The sequence below is a fragment of the Coregonus lavaretus genome (genome assembly GCF_964263955.1).
Source record: "Coregonus lavaretus genome assembly, chromosome: 13".
NCBI classification, from domain to species: Eukaryota; Metazoa; Chordata; class Actinopteri; order Salmoniformes; family Salmonidae; genus Coregonus; species Coregonus lavaretus.
Genome location: NC_140000.1, coordinates 18,961,554 through 18,983,655, shown reverse-complemented (window position 1 = coordinate 18,983,655; position 22,102 = coordinate 18,961,554). Strand labels below are relative to the sequence as shown.

At 42.1% G+C, this 22,102-nt stretch overlaps 1 protein-coding gene across 1 annotated transcript; it reads right to left on the bottom strand.

Annotated features, from left to right (window-relative positions):
- Nucleotides 1-1,065: 1,065 nt before the first annotated feature.
- On the bottom strand, nt 1,066-21,827 carry LOC311139842 (ectonucleoside triphosphate diphosphohydrolase 3-like). The gene is made up of 10 exons (XM_084174818.1): nt 21,740-21,827; nt 19,111-19,230; nt 17,154-17,271; nt 13,675-13,834; nt 12,911-13,070; nt 7,380-7,610; nt 6,417-6,677; nt 5,988-6,098; nt 5,055-5,192; nt 1,066-2,736 (listed from the first exon to the last, which is right to left on the bottom strand). Exons 2-10 carry the CDS (start codon nt 19,225-19,227, stop codon nt 2,545-2,547), a joined length of 1,488 nt encoding a protein of 495 aa, XP_084030944.1. The 5' UTR covers nt 19,228-19,230; nt 21,740-21,827; the 3' UTR covers nt 1,066-2,544.
- Between the last annotated feature and the right edge of the window lie 275 nt (nt 21,828-22,102).

Below are 22,102 nucleotides of genomic sequence, written 5' to 3'. Positions count from 1 at the left end.
ACAGGTAACAAACTGAGATTAGGAGCACTCCCTTTAAGAGTGTGCTCCTAATCTCAGCTCGTTACCTGTATAAAAGACACCTGGGAGCCAGAAATCTTTCTGATTGAGAGGGGGTCAAATACTTATTTCCCTCATTAAAATGCAAATCAATTTATAACATTTTTGACATGCATTTTTCTGGACTTTTGTTATTATTCTGTCTCTCACTGTTCAAATAAACCTACCATTAAAATTATAGACTGATAATTTCTTTGTCAGTGGGCAAACGTACAAAATCAGCAGGGGATCAAATACTTTTTTCCCTCACTGTATATTGGAGACAGGCGCCTTGAAATTGCAGAAGACGTTTTTAAATGTCATGAAGCCTAATTTGAATAACAGACACGCCCATAGCCTTGATGGATGAGGGCATTAAATGATAAGAACCAGACCAAGAAAAACGAATTAATGTTGCTTTTTATCCACTTTGAAATGTGCTTGAATTTTTAAGCATTAGGCTCACTATCCATCCCCTGGCAAAGAAGTCACAGGGGACAGATTTAACAGAGATCACTTACCAATTAGGTCTATAACCTTCACTAATAACACATAGGGCTATTTTGTTGGACAAATATTAGGCCTAGTCTTGGACTAAAAAACATGCTCAATGGATAGACCTAATCTCCATTGAAAGTGATGTTTAGTCTAGCACTAGGCTTGATCTGTGTCTGGGAAACTGTCCCATAGGGTTATATCCTCTTCAGAGATGAAGAACACACTGTTTGATTTCTCTGAAGATTAGGTGCTTTTCAACAATGAACGGATTAAAAGACAACGGACAGCGGATGTCAATTCTTGGCTCACTAGGTAAATCTTTATGGTCAAGGACTGCCCCCTTCTGGTAGCTGTTGACCTAGGACATTGACTTGCGGTCAAAAACGGAGAAAAAAGGAAATTGCATCCCAATACTCCACCCTTCTCCTGAAGTGCACGCTTTGAGAGAAGTGTGGAGAATCGGAAAACATACATAAAGACTACAGGGGGAAGTAGGCTAGGTAAGGTAAAGAAGAGGCAGGAAACAGATATAACTAGCTGGAGTCCGGAGATGATAACATCATGGGTAATGTTCAGTTTATTGGTAATATGGGACTTTCAACCAACAAAAAATGACTGAATGACAAGTATTTGCTGATATAGTACATCAGACGAGAAACATGCAAGATCTCAGAGGTAGATGACCACATAACCGATAATGCCATGCCATCCAGCAAAATATGCAATTAAGAGATTGTAGCTAGAGTCATTTCAGGTGTCTACCTTCAACCTTCATTCAACCTCCTGATCTACAGTACTGTATAGCTGATGACTTACTGCAATCTGCGATCATTTTTGCTCAACAGTTCATTATGCAGTTAATGCTTCCCTTTTATCATACTTTAAAGACCAATTGAGCGTTTGAAGTCACTGAATCTCTTAGAATTGTCTCACTTGTATGTTTGGGATGAGCCTAAAGCACAGAACAAGATCTTATTTATTTATTTCTATAATGCATTACTGACCCTAAAGTGTATCTTCTCACTGAAAACACTCAAACAAACACATGGAATGGAGATCCTTTAAACAGCTTAAGATGCATTTTATGTTTTATATAAATGCAGCCATTAGTTTTGAAAGTACCCCAAAATACCCCGAAAATTGTACCCAATTGTGTACAATGTTATCCATTTCGTATGATATGGTACCACTTGCAAAATGTTTTTTTTTTCAATTCCCCTGCAATGCATATGATATCTTACGAATTCCAATTTGTACAATATGTTATGCATTTGTAAGTGCTTAAAGGGGCAGTGCAGTCAAAACGTGATTTTCCAGTTTAAAAAAATGATATTTCTACTCTATGAGGTCAAAACAACACTGTTCATGTGGGATGGAGTTTTACATAACAAAACAGCATAACATCACAATCTGATCTGATTATTTTGACCAATGACCAGTCTACTTTTATTTGCATATGTATCCTCCAATCAGGGCTGTGTATGTAAATATATTTATCAACACGCCCACACGATCAGACTGAGCTTTTCAATGGCAAAAGGAGGCTCAGGGAAATAAATAATAACAAATATATTTGGAGTTATTTTCATTAAATAAACACACATAGTGATTTATTAGACATATAGTGATGATTTAAAAATAAAATGAATAAGACTGCATGTGGGCTTTAAGATCCTGTTCAATCTCTTTAACTGATGATGATAATATCTCGCACCTGTCTGTGTTCTATTGTTGCCTGCTGTAACTGTGTCTGGGTGGGACCAGGTGGAGGCCAGAAGCACTTTCCTCCATCAGGTGTAACTAGGGTTGCAAAATTACTGTAACTTTTCACAAAATTCCCAGGTTTTCTAGAAATCCCGGTTGGAGGATTCCCAGAATTCCTGCTCATTCCCTCCTGATTCCAGGAATATTCCAACCGGGATTTCTGGAAAACCACATTTTGGTAAAGTTACTGGAATTTTGCAACCCTAGGCGTAACTGTAATTTCAACACACTGCCCTCTAGTGGGGGTCAGTAGCAGGCGCGCACAGCCTTGATGATCAGGAACATGACACTGACGATGGTGAGGGCGGTGAAAAGGAAGAGGAGGCCACCGAACAAAGAGTTGGCAATGGGGAGACGCACCAGCTTGGCCTCAGCAGGGATCATGTTGGATGTATGTAGCATGTATCCCAGACTCCAGCCTACACTCGTGTTATGTACCTGGAGGGGACAGAGAGACAGCGTAAAGAGAGACAGACAGAGACTCACTTAAAACAGACTACTGACCACTAGCCCCTATACCGTAGAGCAGGGGTTCCTAAACGTTTTCACTCGGGTCATTTTATCCCCGCGGCCCCCTGCCGAGCCCTAGGGGGCGCCCCACACAGTGGAGGATTGACAAGACAGTTTGAAGACATACAGACTCACTTAAAACAGACAAGTGTTTCCCAAACTAGGGATCGCCTGATTTGAAAATGGGGTCGCGAGTGAAACTAAACCGGTGTCGCTAGTCGCTAGATGCGGTTGTAATAAACAGAGTGGTTTCTTTTTTCTGCCTACACATGTGGCTCTATCTTTTGAACCATTTAAGCTACAAAATATTATGACCTCATCACTGAAAGATGAGACTCTCAGGAACACCTACGTGTCTGGTTCCCTCTACAATGTCCACAAGCCTAATTAGAACAGAGTGGACAAGACCAGGCACTAAATCAGACTGGGGGGGAAAAACATCAATGATGTGTTCTTTTCTACACAGAACATCATACAACATTATTGCCTACTGATCTTCTGAACCTCCCAATACCTTTCTGATGCAATTCAGTCACCTTCAAACTATACTTCCTTCAGATTGAAGAACTGTCAGACTTGATTTGAAATAAACTGTCATAGCCCCAATTAAAAAAGTTAATATTGGCCGTTGATTACATAACTTTTTTAAAGAGTATGTACTCTTAATTTTAAAAACGTTTTAAATTTGGCGACCCCGCCTTTGAATACCACTGTTTACACCATAGGGGACGTACAAGACAGAGTGAAGACAGAGGTCCTCATAAATTAACTCCAGATGGTTCAACACTACTGACGTGTTCTCCTTATTTACGTACCTACAGATCCCAATAGTCATGGAATGCATTGTCTCTGTTTATTTAGTTGAAGCTTAAACCCATCTTTGCAAAATCTCAAATGCTTCACTGCACACCTATAGATCCCTATCTCCTACACCCCAGCCTATGGGATGAACAAGATTTATGGGACGAACAGACTTAAAACAGATTATTGCTCAATTCCAAATTGTCACCTAGCCCCTACATCCTAGGCACTACATTAGATCTGATAGGATTGGATGGATACAGTATAAGCATTATGTCAATAGTTTCATATTACCTTCTGATTGGCTAGGTGGAAATATCTCCTTACTGCTTCCACCTATCCAATCCTCTCTGATCTACATGAGTGGCAGGTGAGTAGGGGCTAGTGGTCGATTTGGAGTTCAGAAATCCTGACCCTTTTCCCAATTCTGGCATCCTCTATCACATATTTTTTGCTACAAGCTCTCACAGTCTCACATCAGAATGAGACGTTCATCCATGTTTCTCAAACGTCATATTTTGACGTTATAGATGCTTATGCCCATCCGCCATCCCTGTCCACAACACCCTAGCAAAACCGAAACCTACTTGAAGGTAACAGCGCTCACTGTTGCCCCTAGTGGCCAGTTTCCACGTCATCTCCCGACGTCCTCAGACATGGATGGAAGTCGAATACTGACTTGTGTCATGGGTGACCTGCCTGCTTTTTTAACATCAATGGGAATCATCAGAGAGAATTAAAAAAGATATATAGTCTATTGGAAAAGGCTGAAAGACAACAATGCATAATGAACATTACAAGTTGGAAGAACGTTTGCCGTTTATAAATAATTGAGGCAAACTATGCCCCCCAGGGGGAAAATGACTCTAAACTCTGTCTTTCCTTCCACTGAAGAAGTCATGTCTTTCAACCCCCTCTGATGATTGGACAAAGGTCATCAATTTCTCCTGACACCCAAAACACAAAGCACAGAGAGACAATATCTCGCTTGTTTGTAAGAATGAAAAACAGAGAATCGTCATCTTGGGGGACAAATCCCCCATTTTTCATCATGTCAAACAAGCTACTGTAACCAGTCTGTGTTGTGCTTTGATTTTGAAAGAATGACTTCATGTTACACTTCATTGAGTCTAACAGACTGAAAGACTTCAGCTGGAGGTTCCAGTCTGGACTTCCATCACAAGTTCCATTTTCTTGGGGCATAGGAAACGATTCTAGCCTCTTCCTTGTCACGATCTTGGCCTCTGTTAATGATAGTATATCCACCATTTATATTGGTTTCCAATGGAATTAGTCACTTTCCACTTGAATGTTTATCTTTTTGCAGTACAGTATAAGACCATAAAAACATTTGATAGTAACTACAAACTACAATTTTTGCACTTTCATTTGGAAGCACGTATTTGGATCCTCCAAGGTACCTGGCTGTATTCTGCCACACTTACCTGTTTTTGGAAGTCAATGTGTTTCCAAGTGTCTTTATTGAACTTGTAGCCATTTACAAGTAACGTCTGGACGTAATGTGCTGAATAGCAGTAGGACTTTCTGTATTTTTCAGTTATCCAGCCCTTTTTTAGCTTGAGCTAAAAAATAAGACAAAAAACAAACATTCCATTTGTCTATCCATTACATTTTCCATGTGTTGAGGCAATTTTCTAATAATTTCTTCTAATGATACATTTCTAATAATACATTGCAATAGCCTAGATAATTGTTGGAAAGCACCCCTGTCTTACAAAAGATGCCTCTGTTGTCTGTGTGTAGTTCCATTTAAAACACCACCCAGGAAAGGTCCTCATAAATGAACCTCAGATGGTTCAGTACAGTTGACCTGTTGTCCTCTTTTTTATATACCTACAGATCCCAATAGTCATGGAATACATGGCCACTTTTTCTCAGGTTGAGAGAGCTTACCCCACATCATTAAATATAACTTATATTTACTCATATTTTACATCTATTCTTACCCTTATTTTAGCTAATGTCAAGCTCTTCTCTGTCACAGCTATACATGTGAAAATTGCTATACAGATGTAGGATCTTAATTTAATCACTCTTTTGTAGTGTATTTGAGTTTTAAAAAGGCTTCTAAAGTTTGTCATTTCCACTTTGAAATTCCAGACCTGTTTTGTCCTAACAAGAAATGTATAAACCCCTACAAAAAATAGCATTCATTATAATCCACATAATAATTCACATTTCCTGTTGCTGCAGGATTATTTTCTGCTGTAGAAAACTGGCTCAAATTAAGATCCTACATCAGTAGCTGTCAGTGTAAAAGAACTCCCAGTCGGCCAGTCCATGGAGCAGAATGACCACTACCACCACCACCAACAACAACAACCACTATAACAACTACAACAACAACATGGACTCACGGTGGGCCAGTCCCAGGAGCAGAATTCCCAGGTAGAGGAGTTCCACTGGTCCAGTTGTGAAATGCCTTTCAGCCCGACAGCCTGAGCAGTGTAGAAGAACCCAGCATAGGCCTATGGGAGGGAACATGGGTTAGGTGCTCAGACAGACACAATATTTATTGGATAACTGCAAAATATGCCCTATATATACAGTCTGTCTGTCTGTGCGTGTGTGTACCAGAAAGTCCCCGGGTCAGACAGACACAATATTTATTGGATAACTGCAAAATATGCCCTATATATACAGTCAGTCTGTGTGTGTGTGTGTGTGTGTGTGTGTGTGTGTGTGTGTGTGTGTGTGTGTGTGTGTGTGTGTGTGTGTGTGTGTGTGTGTGTGTGTGTGTGTGTGTGTGCGTGTGTGCGTGCGCGTGTGAGTGCGCATGTGCGTACCAGAAAGTCCCCGGGTCCCACGGATGGTTGGTAGACTCCGTTAAAGGAACAGTTCGTGCAGGAGGTCAGGTCAAATATGGATTGCACCACGTCCCTACAAGCTACGTTGTCTGATGACCCCTTCAGCGTGATCATCAGCTTGGGGTCGTAGTCGGCAGGTGTATCTATGCACTCAGTCCCAAAGATGGACTCAGCCGACACAGACATGTTGTAACCAAGATTGAAGCAGGGGTTGGTCACATGTGTAGCGTTCTCAGAGTTCTGATCAGTGAGACAAAGAGAGTACAGTTAAAGTATTTACAGTATGTCCCTTTAACATTCATGAAGAAGGAATCCGAAGGATCAATAGCTGAGCTTGAACCTCTTTTCTACTGTAGTAGTTACAGCGTTACTAGGCTACACAGGTATAAGAACAACTATAAGTAAAGTGGGACCGTTATTATCACTGTTGTCTACTCAAAATAGTTGTCTTCAGTTGTGAATGCATTATCTACCATCCTAGTAAAACAGACACTTTTCGACCAAGCTTGCAAAACAAACCATATAGAAATGGACAGATCAATACGGTTAATACCATAATGCACTTTGCCTCATCTCCAAGAGACAGTAAAGTGTCAAGGTAATGAGGTGTCCTCAGATTTCTTAGGATGTGGTAATTAGATATAAATGGATGTTGTGGACATAGACAGATGGATTGCATTAATTACACAAAAAAAGACACTTAGCTAAGTATAAAAGCATCATCATCATCATGTTGACAAAGCTGCCAGGAACGAATGTGAGCAATGACATCATAACAGATTCTGGGTTCAAATAGTATTTATTTTCTTTCAACTAATTTACAGCTGGAATAGTCCCAAAACTCCAAACCCAGCCCATCTAGTACTCCAGGCATGACCAATCAGGTATTTGGTAAAAAACAAATACTATTTTAAGTAAACCCAGATTTCCTTTATACAGTACCTTCACTAAAGCAGCGAGGACTCTCTTCTCTGCCTCGTTCTTCCCATAACACAGGAAGCTGTGAGTGTAGATGTTGTATTCGTAGCCATAGAGGGAGACCTGTACGATGTCTTTTCCCCGGGCGTTGGGATCTGGGAGGGTGAAGGCTATCTGGGTGGACGCCCCTCCTAGATCCATGGAGCCCACCATCTTCCCTCCGGCAGGCCGCACCCACATGTTCCATATGTTTCTCTACAAAACAGAGGATAGATTGTTTTCGAATCAATGATGATCTTTATGTAACACAATGATAAGAACTGTACTGTATTGTGATAAATGCATTCTGCTAAAAACCCTACACTGCTAGAAGAAATGGTGCCATATTGAAGGGTTCTATGGCTTGCTTCATACATGGCCCTCAAAAAGGTTCAATATAGAGCCGCAAAACAATCTTATTTTAAGCATTGTAGAAGCTAAGGAACTTGTCTGTCGGCCCTGCATTGAAGACCAAAATTGCTAAAATTATTTTTGGATGAAAACATATATATATACAGGGGGGAGAACAAGTATTTGATACACTGCCGATTTTGCAGGTTTTCCTACTTACAAAGCATGTAGAGGTCTGTAATTTTTATCATAGGTACACTTCAACTGTGAGAGACGGAATCTAAAACAAAAATCCAGAAAATCACATTGTATGAGTTTTAAGTAATTAATTTGCATTTTATTGCATGACTTAAGTATTTGATCACCAACCAACCAGTAAGAATTCCGGCTCTCACAGACTTGTTAGTTTTTCTTTAAGAAGCCCTCCTGTTCTCCACTCATTACCTGTATTAACTTCACCTGTTTGAACTCGTTACCTGTATAAAAGACACCTGTCCACACACTCAATCAAACAGACTCCAACCTCTCCACAATGGCCAAGACCAGAGAGCTGTGTAAGGACATCAGGGATAAAATTGTAGACCTGCACAAGGCTGGGATGGGCTACAGGACAATAGGCAAGCAGCTTGGTGAGAAGGCAACAACTGTTGGCGCAATTATTAGAAAATGGAAGAAGTTCAAGATGACGGTCAATCACCCTCGGTCTGGGGCTCCATGCAAGATCTCACCTCGTGGGGCATCAATGATCATGAGGAAGGTGAGGGATCAGCCCAGAACTACACGGCAGGACCTGGTCAATGACCGAAGAGAGCTGGGACCACAGTCTCAAAGAAAACCATTAGTAACACACTACGCCGTCATGGATTAAAATCCTGCAGTGCACAATAGGTCCCCCTGCTCAAGCCAGCGCATGTCCAGGCCCATCTGAAGTTTGCCAATGACCATCTGGATGATCCAGAGGAGGAATGGGAGAAGATCATGTGGTCTGATGAGACAAAAATAGAGCTTTTTGGTCTAAACTCCACTCGCCGTGTTTGGAGGAAGAAGAAGGATGAGAACAACCCCAAGAACACCATCCCAACCGTGAAGCATGGAGGTGGAAACATCATTCTTTGGGGATGCTTTTCTGCAAAGGGGACAGGACGACTGCACTGTATTGAGGGGAGGATGGATGGGGCCATGTATCCCGAGATCTTGGCCAACAACCTCCTTGTCACGATCGTCTACCAATGAGGAGGACCAAGGCGCAGCGTTGAAAGCGAACATATTTATTAAATTGGAATGATCACACGATCAAAACAACAGGCGATAACGTGATGTCTACGGTTATACACAAACCAAAATAGAACAAAATCCCACAAACCCGAATGAAAAACAGACAGTTTAAATATGGCTCCCAATCAGAGACAACCCACGACAGCTGACACTCGTTGCCTCTGATTGGGAGTCACTCTGGCCAACATAGAAATAAACACCCATAGAAACAAAACCCATAGATCTACACACCCTGGCTCAACATAACAGTGTCCCCAGAGCCAGGGCGTGACAGTACCCCCCCCTAAAGGCGCGGACTCCGACCGCGTCAACCAAAACCCATAGGGGAGGGACCGGGTGGGCACTCCGCCTAGGCGGCGGATCCGGCTCCGGACCTGATCCCCGCTCCCTCTCCAACCCCCCAAAGTACCCCTGGTCCGGTCTGGCCCCGCTGGCCGGAGCTGGACTGTACACTGATGGAGCGGATTGCTCTAGCTCCGACGTGAAGCCTCTGACCGGTGCCGGACCAGCCACCGGTGGAACAGGCACGGGCCGTGCCGGACTGACAAACGCACACCACTGGCTTGGTGTGGGGAGCAGGAGCGGGCCGAGCCGGGCTGTCGAAGCGCACCCCTGACTTGGTGCGGGGAACAGGCACGGGCCGTGCCGGACTGACGACACACACCACTGGCTTGGTGTGGGGAGCAGGAGCGGGCCGAGCCGGGCTGTCGAAGCGCACCCCTGACTTGGTGCGGGGAGCAGGAACGGGCCGTGCCGGACTGACGACGCACACCACTGGCTTGGTGTGGGGAGCAGGAGCGGGCCGAGCCGGGCTGTCGAAGCGCACCCCTGACTTGGTGCGGGGAGCAGGAACGGGCCGAGCCGGGCTGACGACGCGCACCACTGACTTGGTGCGGGGAGCAGGAATGGGCCGGACCGGGCTGACGACGCGCACCACTGACTTGGTGCGAGTGGCAGGAACAGGCCGGACCGTACTGGGAACACACACCACTGGCCCTACGTGGGGATCAGGAACAAGCCGGACCGGACTGGCAACACACGCCAGTACCTCTCGCCGTGCCTCTACAACCTCCTTCCCCCTGGTGACCAGTGACTCCCGTAACCTGGCGTCCTCTTCTGCCAATCCGCTGGGCCGCTCTGCCGCGGTCTCCTGCTGGCCCGTCGTCCACGGCGTTAGCCCCCCCCTAAAAAATTTCTGGGCGTCTCCCCTACCCGTGGACCAGGTCTCCATGTCCCTCGCCAGCCTTTCGCCCTTCTGCCACAAGGTCAAGCCCTTCTCCTCCTCACTCGGCTTGACCCAGTCGAGGAGGCGAAGGAGATCTGTAAGGGATCTCCCTGGCGATGGCTCCTGGACACGCTGCTTGGTCACATCTTGGTGGGATTTTCTGTCACGATCGTCTACCAATGAGGAGGACCAAGGCGCAGCGTTGAAAGCGAACATATTTATTAAATTGGAATGATCACACAATCAAAACAACAGGCGATAACGTGATGTCTACGGTTATACACAAACCAAAATAGAACAAAATCCCACAAACCCGAATGAAAAACAGACAGTTTAAATATGGCTCCCAATCAGAGACAACCCACGACAGCTGACACTCGTTGCCTCTGATTGGGAGTCACTCTGGCCAACATAGAAATAAACACCCATAGAAACAAAACCCATAGATCTACACACCCTGGCTCAACATAACAGTGTCCCCAGAGCCAGGGCGTGACACTCCTTCCCTCAGTAAGAGCATTGAAGATGGGTCGTGGCTGGGTCTTCCAGCATGACAATGACCCGAAACACACAGCCAGGGCAACTAAGGAGTGGCTCCGTAAGAAGCATCTCAAGGTCCTGGAGTGGCCTAGCCAGTCTCCAGACCTGAACCCAATAGAAAATCTTTGGAGGGAGCTGAATGTCCGTATTGCCCAGCGACAGCCCCAAAACCTGAAGGATCTGGAGAAGGTCTGTATGGAGGAGTGGGCCAAAATCCCTGCTGCAGTGTGTGCAAACCTGGTCAAGACCTACAGGAAACATATGATCTCTGTAATTGCAAACAAAGGTTTCTGTACCAAATATTAAGTTTTGCTTTTCTGATGTATCAAATACTTATGTCATGCAATAAAATGCAAATTAATTACTTAAAAATCATACGATGTGATTTTCTGGATTTTTGTTTTAGATTCCGTCTCTCACAGTTGAAGTGTACCTATGATAAAAATTATAGACCTCTACATGCTTTGTAAGTAGGAAAACCTGCAAAATTGGCAGTGTATCAAATACTTGTTCTCCCCACTGTATACCAGTTCCATTTAGGGAACCAAAAAAAAAAGACAGCTGCGCCAAAAAAGTGTTAAACAAATCAAAATCTATTTTATTGAGATTCTTCAAATAGCCACCCATTGCCTTGATGACAGCTTTGCACACTCTTGGCATTCTCTCAACCAGCTTCATGAGGTAGTCACCTGGAATGCATTTCAATTAACAGGTGTGCCTTCTTAAAAGTTAATTTGTGGAATTTCTTTCCTTCTTAATGCGTTTGAGCCAATCAGTTGTGTTGTGACAAGGTAGGGGGGATATACAGAAGATAGCCCTATTTGGTAAAAGACCAAGTCCATATTATGGCAAGAACAGCTCAAATAAGCAAAAAGAAAGGACAATGCATCATTCCTTTAAGACATGAAGGTCAGTCAATACGGAACATTTCAAGAACTTTGAAAGTTTCTTCAAGTGCAGTCGCAAAAACCATCAAGCGCTATGATGAAACTGGCTCTCAAGAGGACTGCCACAGGAATGGAAGACCCAGAGTTACCTCGGCTGCAGAGGATAAGTTCATTAGAGTTACCAGCCTCAGAAATTGCAGCCCAAATAAATGCTTCACATAGTTCAAGTAGTTCAAGTAACAGACACATCTCAACATCAACTGTTCAGAGGAGACTGCATGAATCAGGCCTTCATGGTTGAATTGCTGCAAAGAAACCACTACTAAAGGACACCAATAATAAGAAGAGATTGCTTGGGCCAAGAAACACGAGCAATGGACATTAGACCGGTGGAAATCTGTCCAAATTGGAGATTTCTGCTTCCAACCGCCGTGTCTTTGTGAGACGCGGTGTGGGTGAACGGATTATCTCTGCATGTGTATTTCCCACCGTAAAGCATGGAGGAGGACGTGTTATGGTGTGGGGGTGCTTTGCTGGTGACACTGTGTATGATTTATTTAGAATTCAAGGCACACTTAACCAGCATGGCTACCACAGCATTCTGCAGCGATACGCCATCCCATCTGGTTTGGGCTTAGTGGGACTATCATTTGTTTTTCAACAGGACAATGACCCAACACACCTCCAGGCTGTGTAAGGGCTATTTTACCAAGAAGGAGAGTGATGGAGTGCTGCTTCAGATGACCTGGCCTCCACAATCCCCCGACCTCAACCAAATTTAGATGGTTTGGGATGAGTCGGACCACAGAGTGAAGGAAAAGCAGCCAACAAGTGCTCAGCATATGTGGGAACTCCTTCAAGACTGTTGGAAAAGCATTCCAGGTGAAGCTGGTTGAGAGAATGCCAAGAGTGTGCAAAGCTGTCATCAAGGCAACATTATTCTTTATTTATTTTTGATCCCCATTAGCTGTTGCTGAAGCTGCAGTTACTCTTCCTGGGTTCCACACAAAACATAAATCATGACATAATACAGAACATCAATAGACAAGAACAGCTCAAGGACTACACACATTTAACATAAGAACAATAGAACCATAAAAAGGTCCAACTGACAGTTACACACATTACTGACAGTTACCCACACATCAGTACATATGCATATGCCTAAGACTTATTTAGGTAATTCTAAAGTATTTGTAAAGGTTTTGAAGTTAATGTAAAATTGTAATGTACCGTACCTCCAGGAAGTTTCCCATCAGGTAGTTGACGGTGATCCAGCCGTACAGCCCCTCATCGTGTCCTGACATGATGGAGGCATTTTGGAAGTTAAACGGCAGAGATTGGAGGTAGTTCTGCAGGTTCCTTAAGATCTCATTGGATTTTGATTCATTCTGTGAACTTGTAAACAAAAGAGAGATACATGTTGAGGTTATATATTATTCACAGTCCAGTAGGGAATTTAGAGAGTGGCTCAGTGGTCTAAGGCACTGCATCGCAGTGCTAACTGTGCCACTAGAGATCCTGGTTCGTATCCAGGCTCTGTCGCCGCCGGCCGCAACCGGGAGACTCATGGGCGGCGCACAATTGGCCTAGCGTCGTCCAGGGTATGGGAGGGAATGGCCGGCAGGGATGTAGCTCAGTTGATAGAGCATGGCGTTTGCAACGCCAGGGTTGTGGGTTCGATTCCCACGGGGGGCCAGTATAAAAAAAATATGTATTCACTAACTGTAAGTCGCTCTGGATAAGAGCGTCTGCTAAATGACTAAAATGTAAATGTAAAATGTAAATAATAGGCCTACAGTAGGTTGATTAAATATGGTATTAACCCTATTAGTATTCTGTGTGTGGGATCAGTATGTGTGTGCACGTGTGTGCATGCACACATGACTACTTTTGTATCTACCATGGATCCATTCCCAGAAGTGCAACAACAGAGATAGGTCCATACCTGGAGGATTGGTGAGGTACACTCACACAGGAGGAAGACAAAACCACAACTCACTGTAGCAGCCTCATCCCAGCAGTTGCCCCAAGGTAGAGGATGGTTGAATTGTGTTGGTCTGCAGGGACGATTTTTGTGATGTTGTTCATACATTCTTTGATCGACACCCAGGACTGTTTGTCCTGTGCATCGTCAACTAACATATCCGAGATACCAGGGCCTGGGGACTCAAATCAGACTGAGCTCAGAGTCATACAATACCTATTCTCAAAGTCACAAGGAAATGATGCGCTAGATAGCTAGACTGCATCACTAAACAAAACTGGATTATATTTATAGTGCTTTTACACCAGATGCATAATGGGCAACTCCACCACTTTCAACCTCATTTTCATTATCTCCAGCACAATACCAGTGTCAACATTTGTGAAAACTGTACATTTCTAAGTTTTTTTGAAAAAAATTTAAAGTTAAAAAGTTCTCCCCGATGACATCATTCAAAAGTTAAACCATTTTAAAATCAGTGATTTTCAAAACACTATAGCTGTGTTCACAGCACTAACAGTACTATTTGTGATGTAAATTGAGTATGTAGTATGCTTATTGGTCATAGTATGGATATAGTTAGTATGCCAAAAGTTCCCGGATATCGTACTAAATTCACCAAAATACGAAGTATACAAGCAGTGGATACTATTCCCGTACTTTTAGGGCCCATAATGCAATTGTTCCGAAAATGGGCGAGGCTTCAGAACGTTTTCAGATTTGAAGAAAATGGGGGGAAATATACAGCCGAAGTCCCACGAGAGTGGATACAAATTCATTGCTTTTACTAATTATGACAAATGTTAAGAAAATGTAGAGCAATGTAATAAAGTAATGACTTTTCAAATAAGTTACGTTATGTTGGCTGACAATTTGTTAGCTACGCTATCCTTACGAACAGCATAGCATTACAGCAGTACAGTGCCTTGCAAAAGTATTCATCCCCCTTGACATTTTTCCTATTTTGTTGCATCCTTCCAGCAGGACAATGACCCTAAGGGGAAACATTTAAATGTCTTGGAATGGCCTAGTCAAAGCCCAGACCTCAATTCAATTGAGAATCTGTGTTATGACTTAAAGATTGCTGTACACCAGCGGAACCCATCCAACTTGAAGGAGCTGGAGCAGTTTTGCCTTGAAGAATTGGCAAAATTCCCAGTGGCTAGATGTGCCAAGCTTATAGAGACATATCCCCAAGAGACTTGTAGCTGTAATTGCTGCAAAAGGTGGCTCTACAAAGTATTGACTTTGGGGGGTGAATAGTTATGCAGTTATGCAGAATAGTATTGCAGTATTTTCAGTTTTTTTGTATTATTTCTTGTTTGTTTCACAATAACAAATATTTTGCATCTTCAAAGTGGTAGGCATGTTGTGTAAATCAAATGATACAAACCCCCAAAAATCCATTTTAATTCCAGGTTGTAAGGCAACAAAATAGAAAAAATGCCAAGGGGGGTGAATACTTTCGCAAACCACTGTACATACCGGTATGTTAGCTAGTTACCTAACGTAGGTTGGCTACTAATACATCGAACTTGCCAGGCAGTTTATTAACTACATGCTATCTAACTAACTACCCAATGTTTATTGACTTGATTATTCACGTCATTCTTAGCTAAGTGGTATAGTCGTTGTGCGTCCTCAATGGACATTGTTAATTCTGGCTATCTACTCTGATTTCAGAGCCCTCTCTTCTGAGTGTGCACGAGCGCAGAATTACTGATTAATTTACGAACGCTCAACACCCGTTGAATATGGCCGGTGTTTAATAACTGATGAATTTACGAATGCTCAACACCCGTTGAATATGGCCGGTGTCAGTAAACGTCAGCAAAAAAAGCACAATTAAATTGTTGCCAGCAGCACCGTTACAGTCACCAACGCTCTGGATAACATGAAAACAGCCTAACCAGCTCTGCTAGGGTGAGTAAAATGGTCAGAGTGTGGTGTTCTCTCATTTGTGTCTGGAAGTAGCTAGCAAGCTAGCCAACGTTAGCCAGTTAGCTTGGGTGCTTGACTGCCGTTGTGAGGTCAGAACGCTCCGATCAACTCTGCTCCTCGGCAAGAGCTTCCAGTGTGCGCTCTGAACGCTCCGAGAGCGAAATGCTCTGAATTTACGAACGGACAATCTGACAATGCTCTGGAGTTACGAACGCCCAGAGCGCACTCTGGCACTCCAGATTGAATTTATGAACACACCCGAAATCATAAAATGTCTAGCTAGTCATTTGTTATGCTAAGAAGCTAGCAAGAGGTTGCATAGCAACAGCATCAACTTCCGGTAGACAGGCGAAGCGCTAGTACGCTCAACTGAAATGATACCGTTCGTTTACAGTATACTAAAATGAACTAATAGTTTATAGTATGTAGCATATACTCATTAAGTATGTAGTATACAGTATGTTAGTACAGTATAGGTATTCGAACACAGCTTATGAGATTCGTGGTGACAGGGGGAGCAAGAAAATACCCTCCCTTGGGCTAGAAAATTAGGTTGCTGGTTTTGAAAATCACTGTTTTTACTTTTAATCCTACACTGTGATATCACAGATAAGCATTATTTTAGGACCTTTCCACATATAATAGAAATATGCTGTTTTCACATATGTAGACACTAGTTGGTGCTGGAGATTATGAATATGAGGTTTAGAAGTGGCAGAATTTTCCTTTAACATAGTATATATCAAGGAGTATGACACAGTACTGAAAGGCTGTATGATGATAAGTGCATTTAACATGCAAGTCCTTTTGCAAAAAGTCATGTATTATGGAATCTTCATAAAAAAAGATGAGGACAAGATTGTGACCTGTGTAAGAATGTGTCGGGTTCATCACATTACGATGCAGACTCACCAGTGACACTGCATCTCATTATGAACATGCAGACTCAGTTTTTAAATGTAAATTATTTTACCACATTCTTGCCATCAACAGAATGTTACAGTATATACAGTATATGGGGCATACAACCATCTCAGCTCTGTAGATTTAGCTACGAAAAGGCAGAATCATTAGATAATTTATTCTGGTATTGCCCCCATGTAGCTTGTTGTGGTCACAGGTTCAGGAGTGGCTGAAAAAATCACAGCATTCATCTAAAATTAACCCTACAAATTGAACCATTGGACGATTTGGAAAGCAATATTCAATATATCAGCAATATAAAATATTAATCTTTAGCTTACAATTTGTGGATACAATGTGATTGGAAAGGTTCAGAATTAATGTAAGACATCACAGCGCAGTTGAAAAATATATGTCACATGGAAATCAAGAGAGGATGGTCTACGGGGATAGGTGGGATGGGCTGAGAGTAGCAGAGGGGAGGGATTAAAAGCTCATGCTCTATAATAGTTAGGACCGAAAACACTATAATGTACACCGGATATGTCTCAGTACTATGTATCCACATGTATCACAAAATAGCTGTGAAAATAAAGTTACTTTTGTCCTCCGAAGAGGGTTTAAAAATAAAATTAAACATGCAGACTCACCAGTGACCATGCATCTGAGTGTCTGGCTCACCACTCCAGTGTTATTTTGCTTCTCGGCTGGCCATTGATACAGATACACAGTAGAGCGGGAGGAGCCTGAGTCGATTACTATGCCATACTGCAAACAGAGGAGAGCAGGAAAATCACACCACATATCCAAGATGCTAGTTCATATACAGATGTTTTATCTTAATTTGATCACTTTGTTGTCGCTTAGAATTTTCCTGTGCCACAGGAAATTCAAATGAGCCTTGTGATTTACATTAATTCACTGAAAACCCACAGTTCTCTTTCTCTCTCGCTCAAACGCTAAAGCACCAATAAATGTCCTACTACTGTAGGTCCTACTGCTGCGACATTCAAATGTAAAAAAAAAAAATCTGAAATGCAGCCATACACAACCGTTGTTTTATATAGCTTAATAACACAAGACAGATATTGAACTCTACTACGACATACAAGTGTATCCGAATGCAACTGTAGACTACACCTAAATTATAGCCTACTCTAGCCTATCAAAACCAATTTCCCGTTAGAAATGATCACTTTTTTGGGGGGAATAATCAAATCCTCCTGCTGCAGGATTATTTTACTCCTGCGACGAAACTGGTCAAATTAAGATCGTACACCTGTATACTGTATACAGAAAAGTCAACTGATACAGCTATAATGGATCTGAACCTAAGGAGAGAAAACATACTCTTGTCTGTTGTCCAAGAGTAGGAGGACTATTAGATCAATAAATTATGCAGTGGCACACACATAATTGTTGTATAATGAAAGGCAATAATTTATGTTATGATAAACAATCACTATCTCCTAAAGTACAGTCCATCAAATACCTCACAATTATTACACAATTATTGCACTCGACTCCTGATTGGCTAGAAGCATAATGATTGCACTCCATTATGGTATGATTATTACTTCCATAAAGCTGACAACAGGGACAGAACATGAATACATAACAAAATGCAGCTACTCTGTAAGAACAGGAAACCCTCACTCAGGCATAAAGACAAATACATAGAAATGTTTTGCTCTGCCCTCTGGAACTAGAGTCTGGTTCAAGTTTGTCCAAAAGGACTGATTGTGTGCATTTTTTGTGTGTATGTAATGACATGTACTGATAGATGCAAACACACATGCTCTCTACATGTTAATGTTTTTAAATGTATGTAAATTGTAAATTTATTTTTCATTATGTGTCAAACCCCAGTAAGACTAGCTGTCACCATTGGCAGCAATAATACACATTCCAGACCCAGACCTGGATTAAAACGGGCCAAGTATTTGCTATCTTTGAGAGTTTGGTTGAACCTGCCCTGGAGTACCAGATGGGCAGGGTTTGCACTTTTGCAGACTACTTCCATTAGTACCATTCCATTGCGTCAGGCAAGATTAAATAAAGCACAGCAAAAGTTTGGGGAAAGAAAACAAATACTATTTGAACCAACCTCAGAGACTCAGTTCCTGCAGTGTTGAAGTGAGTTTTCCCTTCTCTTATATAGACCCGGTGTGCTGACTAAAGATTATTGGTTTTCATTTCACAGAGTTATTAAACGTTTATCATTTGATTAATAGGAAATAATGTATTAACCCTGTTACCCAAAGCTGTATCAAGTCAACTTGTCAAGTGTCCCTTCATCCTTCCTTTTGCGTGTGTCCCACTCGCATCAAATGTTTCCCCAACACCAAGCTGCCTTGAATACAAACCACCCTGGTCTTTATAATGCCATCTAAGCTAACTGCCCCCCATTCACTGTAGTTTGGCCTGACTCCTAAACAGGCTGTAGAGACCCAGTCTGATCTGTCACCTTCTGTTTGTGATGATTGTCTTGATGTCTGGGTAAATACAAGGTAATACATTTACATTTTAGTCATTTAGCAGACGCTTTACACTGTCAATACAGCTCTTTGAGCAGAGAAGGATCAGGAATGTGGTTGTTGTTTTTACCTTCAGACGTGACTCAAAGATCCGCTTATGACCCTGGATCACAGATATAGTAATGATGACAGCCAGACTAGCCAGGAGAAAGAGGAAAGCTAGATATGTCCCAAACTTGCATGCCATTTCCTGTAGGGCAGAGGACAGCATGTTTTAGCCTTTGACATTTGACATTTATTGTGTTGTCCAGGTCTTACACAGACTGAACAAACCCTAATGCAATAAGCAGGGCAGCTGAACCCTGTTCCTGGAGCGTTACCATCCTGTAGGTTTCTGCACCAACCCTGTAATCTAGCACACCTGATTCTAATCATTAGCTGGTTGATAAACTGAATACACTGTCTGTTTTTTAAAAAATATTTTTGTTTTTTTGAGAACGTGTGGTTATAAACCGTTATGACACAGTAATTACACGTTTACCACTGTCGATAAATACAGCAATTATATCACTAGTATCTCTTTCTTCTGTGTGTCAGTGTCATCACCTGTTGGCTGCATCCCAAATGGCACCCTATTCCCTATATAGTGCACTACTTTTGACAAGAGCCCTATACGCCCTGATCAAAATGAGTGCACTATACAGGGAGTAGGATGCAATTTGGGACGTACACATTGTGACATCAGCTACAGGACTGTCAGTGGTCCAGTTTAGCCATAAAGTGACTGTTTCTGTTTATCTCTCTGAACAAACACACTGGTCACAGTTGTCATTTGTGAGATGAAAGACTCTGTGGGAGCTATTTCCAGGGCTGAAGCCTTTCACAGACTCAGAGGTAATCCGATGATTTTCCCACCTTGTCAGGGATGTTTTATAATGTTAAAGTAACAACAAGGCTGTTGTTCTTTCTTACAAGGATACTGTAGGCCCCTCAATCCCAACTCTGGACCTCGAAACCAGTTCCACTGTATTTTGTCATTGTTCCCTTATAATCAGGGACTGATTTAGACCTGGGACACCAGGTGCTTGCAATTAATGATCAGGTAGAACAGAAAAGCAGCAGGCTCTGGAACTCGTAGGGTAAGAGTTTAATACCCCTGCTGTAGACCTTTTCTAATTGCATAGTCATCTGATATGTGATGTAGTGCAGTGGTAATATTGACCAAATAAAAAAAACATTCAACTCCACATTTTTGCCTTGAAAGTCTTTAAGTTTTATTCAAGGTTATATTCCTAACCTCTGACCTTTTAATTCAGACCATCTTGGTAACCACTGGTGTAACGTCATCCTCATGTCAAGGATGACTACAAAGTAGCCAACAACAAATATATTATTTTACTTCCTCAAACACCATATGGAGTATACACAAAATTGAGCTCACAAAGCAAATAGGCCTACCTGCTTTGAAAGAGCTTACATAATCACTGATTTGAATGAATTAAGATACAGAACACATATTCTTGTTTCAGTCACTTGATCTTCTTACATAGAGATAATAATACACACCACCCTGGACTTTATAATGCCATCTATGCTAACTGCCCCCATTCACTGTAGATTGGCCTGATTCCTAAACAGGCTGTAGAGACCCAGGGCTCTATTCAATCCGTATCGCAGAAGTTCAGCATTACAGCATGATTTAAATTTAAAGGAAATGTTCACACGTTAGCGGAGACTGCATTCATGGTAAACGCTGCATGTATGTCGGCTGAATCGGAAAATACCTTTACATTTATCGCACAATCTGTAACACTTCAGCAGTACAGATTGAATACAGCCCCCAGTCTGATCTGTCACCTTCTGTTTGTGATGTTAGTTTTGATGTCTGAGTAAATAAAAGGTAATACACTGTCAATACTTCATATGAATGACGTATACACAAAATCCTGCTTTGAAAGAGCTTACATAATCACAGCTTTGAATGAATTCAGATACAGAACACGTTGTTTCATTCACTTTATCTTCTTACATGGAGATAATACAAACCACAGTGTATTACCTGTCCTGCGCATTCGTACATGGAGAAATTTGTATACTGAAGCAGAATTCATATCGATTCAGTAGGTTAACTATCCAATAATCCTTCATTAGGAACAGTGAGAATGCATTATACTGCTGCCTTCTATGTACTGTATCATGTTGCCTTTAGTGTCTGAGGGTGATATGTTGACCTACCCCAATCCATTGGCACTGTGCCCCAAGCACCTCACTACTCACAGTCTCTACTGAGCAGTTTCCGCCCCAAAGCAAGGCACAATCCCAGCTAGGTTTTTATTCACATGACTTGCTACAGTTAAAGAGTTCCATGAGAACATGCACACCATGACAGTGTCTCTTGCTGTGGTGCTGGGAACAAGACAAAACTTGTCCTTCTGCACCTCTTTACCTAGTTAAACATGCATGTTTATTTTGTTAATGTCTTAAAGTTCAACATTTACTTAGCTTGACATAGTATGGTTTGAAGGTGTATTACTTCAAAGGACATTACAAAATTGCAATAAAGCGTATTGTTATTATTAATGTATCATTATTACATTACTTTCACTGAATTACTCAAATGAACTGCAATACACAAAAAGACGGATAGAAAAATTATAGGTCAGAATGAGTAGTATCACACAGTATCTTACCCTGCTGATAACAATGCATCCCCCCTGGTCTTTTTCTGAATGAATGAATGAATAGATCTGTTAGCTTACCTCAGAGTGAGTGTGGACCTTCCTTCGTCAGTTGGAAGCAGCAGGGCATAAGTAAGTGTTCTGAAGAATACAGCTCCTCATTCCTCATGGAACAGCCTACCAGGACAGGAGACTTGTACTCCAAGAGGGAGGGGCCTCACGCACAGGCAGCAACACCCAACAAAGGCCCCTCCCATCTGAGAAGACCAATATCAAGAAAGCGGTGGGATGTTTGTTGAATTTGTATTAGGAGAAATATACAATAGAGATAATCTCTCACACAACAGCCCTTATTTAACTAGGTAAGTCACTGAGAACACATTCTCTTTTGCAATAACGACCTGAGTTAAACATTTACAGTAGATCACTCTCATACACTGACTG

What these genes read in the sequence shown, in the direction of transcription:
- LOC311139842 (XM_084174818.1), bottom strand. Translation starts at nt 19,227, where the DNA reads ATGGCATGCAAGTTTGGGACATATCTAGCTTTCCTCTTTCTCCTGGCT. An exon ending in GCTGGGATGAGGCTGCTACA is followed by an intron (nt 13,071 to 13,674) that starts GTGAGTTGTGGT and finishes TTTGTTTACAAG; the next exon opens with TTCACAGAATGAATCAAAAT. An exon ending in ACATTGACTTCCAAAAACAG is followed by an intron (nt 2,737 to 5,054) that starts GTAAGTGTGGCA and finishes TGTCCCCTCCAG; the next exon opens with GTACATAACACGAGTGTAGG.